Here is an 11,175-nt window from a genome sequence, read left to right as displayed (position 1 = left end):
TCATCTCACGAATAGCAGGAAGAGTTCTGTTACAGAATAATGATAAGAGCTGGGGTGAGAGGAACTGGTAAAAGCTCGAGTGTTTTCAGGTTACAGTATAAATTTTAGGGAACAAACCATGTTCAGTGACTAGTACAATGAAAATAAGCTCAAGGAGAATAAATTTATTAACACTACAGCTATTGATGAATTGCTTTAATATTAAATATTATCAGAGTTTTCTATCATATGATACATTTATGTAACATATATCACTTGAGCAACCTAGATTTTTAAAAATCAAAGTCATGAGAATAAAAACAAATCCTCTGTATACCATGAATTAAAGGATTGACTTAAATTTCTCCAGTCAAATATTTACAAGTATGAAATAAAATTTGTCTGTCAATTTCTATAAACAAACACTTACATAACACAGGTGTGCCCATATGACTACTACACATTCATATAATACTCATGTATACGTATGTATCAGTGTCTATATTTATCCTTGTCCACACTGAAATATCTGGGCAGCTCTTACATTGCATAGCCATAGTATCGGGAAATTTCCATATCTTTCTCCCTCTGGAGAAAAAGCTGCAGTTTCCCAGGAGAGGTGTACTTGGCAGCATTCTCTCGCTCCTGTTGGGCCCTCCTCTTCATGGCCTCCCTCTCTGGCCTCTGCTCTTTTGTGATGGGCTGTGAGACAACTGGTCCCAGAATGTCAACTTTTCTCCATGGAATGGGTTGGCGGCTGAAGTCTTGCAACAGATATTGAGTTTGAGGTTCAAGAGGTGCTGGCACGTTGTTCTTGGCAGCAGAAAGAAGCTCCCTCTGGAGGGAAGTCTGAGATGGCTCTCTATAGGATGTAGGCCTCAAGGTGCCTGATTGAGGCACAGTGCTAATGTGGATGATGTTGGTTACATTAGATCGCATGGCACTGGAAGAAATTGGCAGAGCTGGCTTGGCAGAAGCCATCAAAGATTTGCTGATAGAAGGTGGTTGGGATGGCTTGAGTGTGGTAAGCTGAGCTGAGTGAAAATGACACCTCTCAGAGTAAGCTGTAGTGGGCCTGTGTGAAGCCAGATTGAGGGGCTTTCTAGAAACAGGTCTGGTTTGAGGCTGGTCCTGGGTTGGGAAAGGCAGAGGTACTAACCTGACCTTCCCAGCTGGGGGCACCTCATACTGAGACTGAGATGGACACTCCTTGAGAGCACTGCTCTCTGCTCTCTGAACCTTGCCTGGAGTTTCGTCAGGGCCCTGGCACTCATGAGCCATATCCTGTAGTACTGTTGTGGCTGGGCCTGGCCCGGGATATTTGTTGCTGCTAGAAGTTCCCAGATGCTGGGAAGAAGTGGTAGCAGGTTTCTTCTCACTCTTCTTCCCCAGAGGATGGAAGACCTGCACAGACTCCAGCATGTGCATGCCAAGGTGGGTTCTAGGCTTTTTAAAGCTGCTGTGGCTAAGCTCAGGTAGATCCCTCTTTATCTTGGTCTTGGGGATGGTGGGCTTCTTTTCAGCTTTGGCTCTGTTCCTTGACTTCTTGAGCTCCTCTATTTTCTTGGAATTATTTTCTGTGGTCCATTTGGTCTTGTCTTGCCCTTGTCCCCTAGCTCTGCTGGGCATGATGGGTGACACTTTGGGAGCTTTCCCCTCCAAGTCCTTAGCCATGTTGTCAATAGCCCTGCCACTGACCCCAACACTGGCCATAGACCCTTCTCCCACCACCAGATCCCAGTTTGGGATTTTGGCATGAGGAGCTCCATCAATCAACTCAGAGGTGTCATGGTCTTTCTTTTTCACCTGGTCAGAGGACCCACTGATGACTCTGGAGTTTTCTTGGGCCTGATCCCTCCAGACAACTGTGGAGTCTTTAGATTCAGTTACTGTTGAATCTTGGTATTGATCTAGGCCTGTGAGGAATTTGAAGAGTTGAGGAAGGTGAATATCTGCCACCAATGTAGTGATATCTGGAAAGTCAATAGTGGACACCTTCAAACTGTCCAGTGTTCCTTTCTCTTCCAGACCCAGGTGGATGCCCCCCAAGCTGTCATTGTCAGAAGCAGACGTCTGTCTTAGGTTTCCAGTGTCAATGCAGTGCAGAGGCTGCTGCAAGTCAGGGTGTGATAAAGGAAGGAATGATGGGTCTTGGTTTTCTTTAGTACCCTTATAGGCATCCCGAGGCATCAAGTGCTCAACTTCCATCTCATGCATGTTTTTAATCTCTGTTTGTTCAGCACTTGGAGCTGGAGGCAAGGCGAGGAATTCTGAATGGCTAGGGATAGAGGTTGTTAATGGCCCGTCCCCATCAACAGATGGTGTCTTCCTCTGGGAAACCGGGGTGCAAGTGATGTAGAATTCTGGACTCTGCAGCAGACAAAGTGTTTGGCTTGAAGGTGACAATCCCAGGGATGTATCCATTTCCACCACTGCAAAAGAGTCAAGGAAGAAGTCAGTAAACGGTAAATAAGATTTTCTGCTTTTGTAGCACTACAGGGAAATTGGTACCAGCATAGTGTAGCCCTTTGAAAATCTGACCATGTTTCTTCTCACCATGTTTGTGGAAGGACTTTGGAACTTTGGACTAAAAGATCTATTTGGTGTTAAGAGCTCTGTGGGATGTTGTGTAGGAGCTTGGCAGACACTTTTGAGACCAATGCAGAAGATGGAGGCCTGACTTGTGAAATTTCAGTTTTAATTAGCAGGGGCTGTATAATCAGCTGTGATTAACAAGATACCAGAACCACTAAGGTGAATCTTTGTGTTATTGGGAGTATTGATGCTGGTTAGCTGGAGCTAAGAAATTATCGTTGATTAAAAGGAGACCAACATTGTTGAGGTGAAATCTTCTAGGAAGATAGCCAAGATTGTACTGTGTGTTGTAGCTGGACTTGGTAGTGTGTAAGAGTCACCCAGGTGGTACTGGTGTTGAAGGCATTAAGGGGTCATGAAGAGCAGCTGAGTCTACAGAAGGCCATTGGTGAAGGTGCAGTCTCACTTGCAATTGATGGCCAAGGTCTGAAGGAATCATGCAAAGGAATTGAGGCTTGCCACCATGAAGAGAGCCTATGAGAAGCTATTTATGAGGACTAGTTGCAGTGGAAGACAGAAGTGTTTTGGAGATTACAGCACCATGAAATGACCACCAAGAACAGCAGCAGCAGTGAAATATAGGCATCTGGAGCCTAGGAAAAAAGGTGTGTGCTACAAAGAGCAGAGCTGGAGCAGTGTCTCAAGCCCATTGGAGGAGCCCAGAAGATCATGAATGGATCTGAGACATTGGACGGTTAGAGTTTGATTTTGATTTTGATTGTTACTGTGCCCTGATATTTTTCCCTCTTGAAGAAAGTGTTTAAGTGGAGCCCACAGTTAAGAGACTGAATTTTTAAAAGACTTTGGATTTTAAAAGATATTGTATATTTTAAAAGGATTGAACTTTTAATATGTAAAGACTGTGGGGCTTTTAAAGTTATTTGGATCTTGGAGATGAATAAGAAAGTAAGGGTTGAAACTTAACAGTGATGTTCGTGTGTCAAGTTGACAAGGGGTCAATTATACTGGCTGGTTTTGTGTGTCATCTTGACACAGGCTGGAGTTATCACAGAGAAAGGAGCTTGAGTTCTGGAAGTTCCTCCATGAAATCCAACTGTGGGGCATTTTCTTAGCTGATGATCAGAGGGGGAGGGCCCATTGTGGGTGGTGCCATTCCTGGGCTGGCAGTCTTGAGTTCTATAAAGGAGCAAACTGAGAAAGCCATTAAGAAATATCCCTCCATGGCCTTAGCAGTGGCTCCGGTATTGTGACCTGCTTGAGTTCCAGTCCTGACCTCCTTTGGTGATGAACAGCAATTTGGCCTCTGCAGCCATGGGGAAGTCATTCCTATGAGCTGTCTGCTATGTTTGCAGAAAAATGGTGACTGCTCTGTTGTTTCTGGTATCCATGCCATATCAGGATTTCTCAGATGATTTTGTGTTCCTTTGAATTTGTGTGATGTGTGGATGCATAGCCAAAATGGTAAGGTTACAGAATTACCTTGGCGTGTGGTCCTTACTCCCCTTTCCCTTTGTATAAAAAGACAAATTGCCTCTCATTTCCTTGGAGCTTTACTATTAGGTGGGTTATCTGGTCAATAATTTCTGAGAACTTGTCTCTGTGAACTTGTGCCAACAGCATTACACAGATACCTCAGAAGCCTGCATGTTTACATGGGTTTAAATATCCAAATTCAGCCCAGGCAAGAATTTCAACAACAGAGGCTTTCCTCCAGTCCCATGTTTCACAAGCTTCTTACAAGTGGCATGAAAATTGATTTAAGAAACTAAAATCCTTGGGCTTGCGTGTGTCTCAGTATTAGAGAACATGTCTACATAATCTTAAAATCTTTGTCATGCATCTCCTCTGAAGTACACAACAAAAGAAAAAAAAAATAAGTCGCAGAATGGCTATTTCAGCAGTGGTACATGCACTGCACCTAAGTCACTGTATTATTTTAAGTGTAAGAGAAATTCCAGGACAAGTGTTTGGGATCTGGGAGGAATATGTTCTCTAGCATGGTTCTTAGCTGTGTTAATTCGGAGAAAGATTTTGACTTATGGATGATCCAGTCACACACACGTGTACACACACACACACACACACACACACACACACACAATTCTTTGGTGTCTACTATAGCTCTGAGCAACATACCAGGAAAGAGTTGATTACAGTGTTGTTGGGACATGAGACTGATCGAATTGGGCAGTGATGTATGAGTTTGGTGTGCTCTGTGGGCATCACTTAACTTAGTGTGGATACTACTCATTATGCCTTGCACACTCTCTCATGATAGAGTCTGAAGGTGGGGATGGAAAGCCACAGCTCTACTTAACCTGGAAGGACCCACATTCTCCCTCTGTGTGGGACGTCCACTACTGAAAGGTGGATTGCAGATCCCACTCCTTCCCCTCCTGACTCTATACTTACTAGGAAGACTGTTGTACAGCATGGCTTGAGCAAATGTGCAATACATGGTGGCAGAGGTAGAGAGAGGTGTTTGGACATTTCTTTAGCACCATCATCATCTCTGGTGATGGGGCAGAGGCCTGACTCTCAGGGGAAGAAGCAGAGCCATAGGCCTGAAGGCATTGTCTGAGTTCCCCAGGTATCAGAGGTCCCAGGCTGTTGTGCTCATAGTAATATATCTGGCTACCCTCCTGGTATGAATGTACCAGGCTATATTCTTGATTTAGCACCACCGGTAGTGTGGCCTGGATAAAGCTAGCAGACAGTATTGGATAGAAAGTGTTATGGCGTTTCGATCTAAAATTTTGTCACACTGGACTGATGTAGATAAGGACATTGTGGTGTCCAGGAAACATTGAATTCCTAGAGTGCAGGTGCCCTCCAGTCTGTGCTTTTTGTGATATTCCACTCAAGAATACCTGGACAGGAGAGTGTGGAGTTGGAGACCTGGCTCTGGTCACTCAGCATTGTCAGCATAGTCATGCTAGAATTTGGGTTAAGGTAGTCACTGCCCATGAGTGGCTGGAGAGAAGTGCTGGATGCTGATGGCAGGAGCCATGCTGAACTCACAGGTGGGAAGGAGACACTGGTGTAGTTGCACACCATTCCAGAGGGTGTGGAGTTTTTCAGCACAGGCAGAGAGAGCTGTAGAGTGCTTTTTGTACCAAAATTAGGCGTGCTTTGGAAATTTTCTGTAGGGAGGAAGAGGACGGTGGGAAAATGAGATGGATGTTTTCTAGTGTCACTGGGGAGCTATCTCCAGGTCCTACTGTCTGGGAGAGTGATTCTAGACCAGTGTCTCTCAAACATTTGCAAATGTTCAGACTAATTCTTGGTACTGGACGGGATGACACTCACTTGATATCTGTTCTTCCTGTGTGGGCAATCAGTGCCTAGTTGACTTGTAACCTTTGCACTAATGTAAACACAGTTCATTTTCACCTGCTTTGTCTTGCTCTCATACCTACTGTGATATGACCTCATATCTGGGTCCTGTAACAGAACTGTTCAGGGGTAGGAGAGCCTGAGACAACTTCTCATGCCCCTAACTTTGCCCTGTTCTGTGCATGTCTTACTTTATGTAAAGAGACGGGTCTCTCTACTTAGATAAGGCTTGCCTTAGAATCACAAGACTTGGCCTGACTCTGCTTCTAGAATGGGGCTATCATAGATGTCTACCAATGCCACCAGGCTTACTTTTACTCTGAGCTTAAAAAAATATATATCAAGGAATTTCATAAGTGAATTCTGGGCTTCTTAATTACCCCTTTACCCCTTCTAAGTCCTCCTGTGCAGCTATGACTCTTTCTATAATTCATGACCTCTTTTCATTTAAGTATATCTATTAGACACTGATGTGATTTGTTGATAATATTTCAGGGTACTTTTGTGTGTTTAGGGCTGACACATTGAGATTTGCTAACATATTAGAAATTCAACCCCAAATAAGACTGATTCTTCCTCTGTTACTGTTACTTACCTATGACTCTTCTGGAGGGGCAGCATTGTGAGAATTCCAGGTTCTGTTTCAGTTAGCGTTATACAGAGAACAAGTGACTGTGATGTTGCCAGCCCCAACTGATATTATCCAACAAAACCTGTGTACACAAATCTTAGCAAACTCTTCACAAGATGTGATAGATAGTAGGAACAAGGGAACAGAGGGGGATTGTGTCCTCTATATATAACATGGAACCAGCACCCAGACAAACCTCAACAAGTGTGCTTGCCCAGACAAGACTTGGGACATTGCAATGCCTTCATTCTTTTTCATTTTAAATCTATGGTTCTTTGCAATATTTGGTCTTTAATTATCTTGGTGTTCCTTTGAGATAATATCTGAGTTTTGACTTATTTTACATCTCTGTTTTCTATCCACTCATCTTTATACTTTGGACATTTTTGCTCTCTCCAATTCCTGTGGGTCTGTCTTTCATATAACAGCCTCAAGATTTCTTTCACTGCATTTACTGACTTCACAAATTCCAGTCCCCTCTTAGATTCTCCCACATTCTCTTTTTAACTAAGATAGATTGAGTTCTCTACAACATGGTAATCACTCTCTGTATTTTTTTTTATTTTGTTTGTGTCAAGGCAGGGCTACTGTAGCCCAAGGTAGACTTAATCTGATCTTCATTATTTCAACCACAACATACTGTGTTCATTGATGAATCTGTTTCTAGTACCCACATAAAATACGAATATAGGTGTGCCACCATACCCGTGTGAAAGATACATTTAGAAGAGCACTGAATTTGAACAGTATCAGGGAAGCAGAAGTGGAGGGAGACCATCGCAATCATGGTAGATTCTTCACCCCTTGTTCTACTTTGTTTCTGTTAAATTTAACACCATCAATAATTACCTTAAATTTTTTCCTGTTTCCTTGCCTCTTAAGACACAACTATACTATGCTTAGAGCATACACTATAATCTCCCTGAAGCAGACGAAGAAACAGTTGAGAGTAAACAGTCTGTCCAAAGTCATATTCTTATTAAGAACCAAAGCTAAAGGTGCCATTCAACTTGAGATATCTGTACCTCTAGGATCCATAGTCTTCTGAGGATTTAAATTTATACTAAAGATAAGAAAAGGTATGATCAACATTTTAAAGCTTCATTCCTTACCTGACATTGTCAAGGCAATGGTGGGAGGGAATAGCAGTAATCCACGTTACAATGGAGCAGAATAAATGGTTGTCCTTGACTGATCTCACCAAACTGGCCCCTCTGTCCACTAGCAGACAGTGTTCACTGGTCATAGGTTGCCTGTGATCCAGTTGTTTACAGGTAGCTCCAAGGAAACCCCAAGATTCTACCAGATGCTGGTAGGGTAGGAGAGAAAATGATGTCATAAACCAGGGAGTAGCCAATGAGAAAGTAAGATTCTGAGGTAAAGACAAGATTGGGTAGAAGCTATGAAGGGTAAGATGTTAGCTGGTTAAAGGAAGTAATATTTTGGCATAGCTGTTCCTCTTCCCATGACATTTACCCTAAAATATCATGGCAATGCTTTTATAAAGTTCATTAATAAACATGTCCTGGGCACAGGTCTCCTGCATGCCCAAAGAAACCAGCGCTGTCAGCCCAGACTACAATATCCAACAAAGCTCTCAATCAACATAGATGGAGAAACCAAGATATTCCATGACAAAACCATATTTAAATGCCTTTCCACTAACCCAGCCCTGCAGACGATTCCAGGAAGAAAAATCCAATGCAATGAGGTTAACTAAACTCAAGAAAACACAAGAAATAAATTATTTCACACCATTAAAACCAGTAGAAGACAAAACCACACACATGCGCATGCACTCACATACACACTCAACCAAGACTAACATCAAAATAACAGGAATTAAAATTCATTGGTCATTAATATCTCTCAACATCAAGGGACTCAATTTCCCAACACACAGGCTAATAGAATGATTACATGATTACATAAAAAGAATCCATCATTCTGTTGTATATAAGAGACACATCTCACCAACAAAGATGATCATTATCTCAGTATAAAGGGCTAGGAAAAGCTTTTCCAAGGAAATAGACCCAAGAAATAATCTGGAGTAGCCATTCTAATATCTAACTAAATAGACTTTCAACTGAAAGCAATGAAAAGAGACAGGGAAGAACACTTCATATTCATCAAAGGAAAAATCTACCAAGAGGACATCTTAATTCTGAACATCTATGCCCCAAAAGCAATTGCTCCAACATTCATAAAGAAACATTACTAAAGCTTAAATTACACATTAAACCACACACATTAATGGAGGACCACAACACCATACTCTTACCAATGGACAGGTCAACAATACAGAAACTAAACAGAGAAATAGTGAAACTAACATAGTTATGATTCAAATAGACCTAACAAGTATCTATTGAATACTTTATCCTAACAAAAAAGAATGCACCTTCTCATGGAGCTTTTCTCCAAAATTAACCATATAATTGGTCACAAAGTAAATCCCAACAGATGCAAGAAGACTGAAATACCCCCATGCATCCTATCAGATGACCATGGATTAAAGCTGGACTTCAACAATAACAGAAATCTCACATATTCATGAAAAAAATCCCTTTTAGCTTACGACCTCTGAGAAAGAATTAGTAGTAGAAAAGAAAGGATTTGGAGGAAGTGAACTTGTTTAGAAATTGTTCTTTGGAGCAAGTCACATCTCTGTTTTCTGTAAATCAGCAGTTCAGTTCACAGGTCAGCAGCACAGCTGGATCCACTTGTAAACACTTCACGGATATAACAGCAATCCAATTCAGTAGTTTTAGGATAGCAAACATGAATCAATAAGGGTAGCACAACCTAACAGAAACAACCAGGCCTCTCAGCCTCAGCTCAAGGCAGCAGGAGGGACCAGCAAGAACTCCAGAAGAAGTTTGCCTCTCTCAGCAAATCACAGATCTGCAAAGATGTGAGACCAAGAAGCATTCCACAACTAGCTCTATAAGCAAAACTAGCTCAGCCTCAATCACTATCCATCTAGTTCTTTTTATACTCCCTCTAAACATCATGTGTCCTCCATGCATCTTGCCTCATCATGTGAGCCTGTCTTAGTATCACTTGACATCACTCTGCCAAACAGCCCAAGTCCACAGAAGTGGCAAGAAACCTGCATCACACAACCAGAAGTTTTTTGATATGTTCCTTTCTATGGAGTCCCAACAAATAGAGCTTAACTACTCAGTGCAAGGTCACCAATATGTGCCTGCTATTAGCGAAGAATCCTCAATCACGTGTCCTTTTATGTTCTTGCTTTAGCAGAACATCATTTTTCCTGTACCTGCTTCAATGAAACTTTCCTTCTCAAGTCTGTCTTACCCTTTCACCTGTGTCCACTTCACAAAATTGCCCCAAGGGGGAAAAAAAAAAACATCAACTACAACTGTCTTTCCAAAGAACCCTTAAGTTTCTACTCCAGGACACTATGAAAACAGTCCTAAGAGGAAAGTTTGTAGCACTAAGTGCCCTCATAAAGAATTTGGGACTTCTCAAACTAGCAAAAGTACATATGATGACTCTAGACAAAAAAAGAAAGAAAACACACCCAAGAGGAATAGACATCAGGAAATAATCAGTATCAGGGCTGAAATAAATCAATTAGAAACACAGAGAATTATAAATTGAATCGACAAAAGCAAGAGCTGGTTCTTAGAAAAAAAATCAACAAGATAGGGAAACCTTTAGCCAAACTAACAATCAGATAGTACACAAATTAACAAAATCACAAATGAAAAATAAAAAGGAGATATAACAACAGACACTGAGGAAGCTCAAAAATAATTATCTTACTTTATAAGCCTATACTCCACAAAATTGGAATATCTAAATAAAATGGATGATTTTCTAGACAGATTCCAACTACCAAAGCTAAATTAAGATCAGGTAACCTATCTGAATAGTCCTATCATCTCCAAGGAAGTAGAAGCAGTCATTAAACGTCTACCAACCAAAAAACCCCCTGGGACAGATGGTTTTAGTGCAAAATTTTATCAGACTTTTGAATAAGCACTAAGGCTAATACTCCTCAAACTATTTCACAAAATAGAAACAGAAGTAACACTGCCAAACTCATTCTAAGATGACACAACTACCTTGCCACCTAAAACACACAAAGACTCAGTGAAGAGAATTTCAGGCCAATTTCCCATATGAATATTGATGCAAAAGTACTCAATAAAATATTTGCAAACTGAATCCAAGAAGACAGCATCCACCATGATCACACAGGTTACCTTCCAGTGATGCAGGGATGATTATAAACAAAAATCCATCAATATAATCCACCATATAAACAAACTGAAAAAAAAACCAAGTGTTCATCTCTCTCAGTGCCCAAAATGTGTTTGACAGTCCCCAAACCTCCTTTGTGATAAAAGTTTCAGAGAAATTAAGGGTAAAGGCAACATACTGCAATGTAGTAAAGGCAGTTTACAGTAAGTCAATAGCCAACATCAAACTAAATGGAGAGAAACTCAATATAATTCCACTAAAGTCAGGAAGAAGACAAAGCTGTGCGCTTTCTTCATATCTGTTCTACACCATAATTGAAGTGGTGCTGGAGCAATAAGATACTGAAAGGGATCAAGAGGATCCAAACTGGAAATGAAGAATTCAAAGTCTTGTTATTTGGATATGATACAAATATGATAGTACAGACCTTGAAAAGA

The 11,175-nt window shown here is 41.3% G+C and overlaps 1 protein-coding gene across 1 annotated transcript; it reads right to left on the bottom strand.

Annotated features, from left to right (window-relative positions):
- Positions 1-493: 493 nt before the first annotated feature.
- Positions 494-7,718, bottom strand: 4930433I11Rik (RIKEN cDNA 4930433I11 gene). Its single transcript, NM_207248.3, has 2 exons — positions 7,615-7,718; positions 494-2,411 (listed from the first exon to the last, which is right to left on the bottom strand). Exons 1-2 carry the CDS (start codon positions 7,619-7,621, stop codon positions 520-522), a joined length of 1,899 nt encoding a protein of 632 aa, NP_997131.2. The 5' UTR covers positions 7,622-7,718; the 3' UTR covers positions 494-519.
- Positions 7,719-11,175: the final 3,457 nt, after the last annotated feature.

Source organism: Mus musculus, chromosome 7, assembly GCF_000001635.26.
Source record: "Mus musculus strain C57BL/6J chromosome 7, GRCm38.p6 C57BL/6J".
NCBI lineage: Eukaryota > Metazoa > Chordata > Mammalia > Rodentia > Muridae > Mus > Mus musculus.
This window is presented reverse-complemented; position numbering and strand designations above follow the sequence as displayed.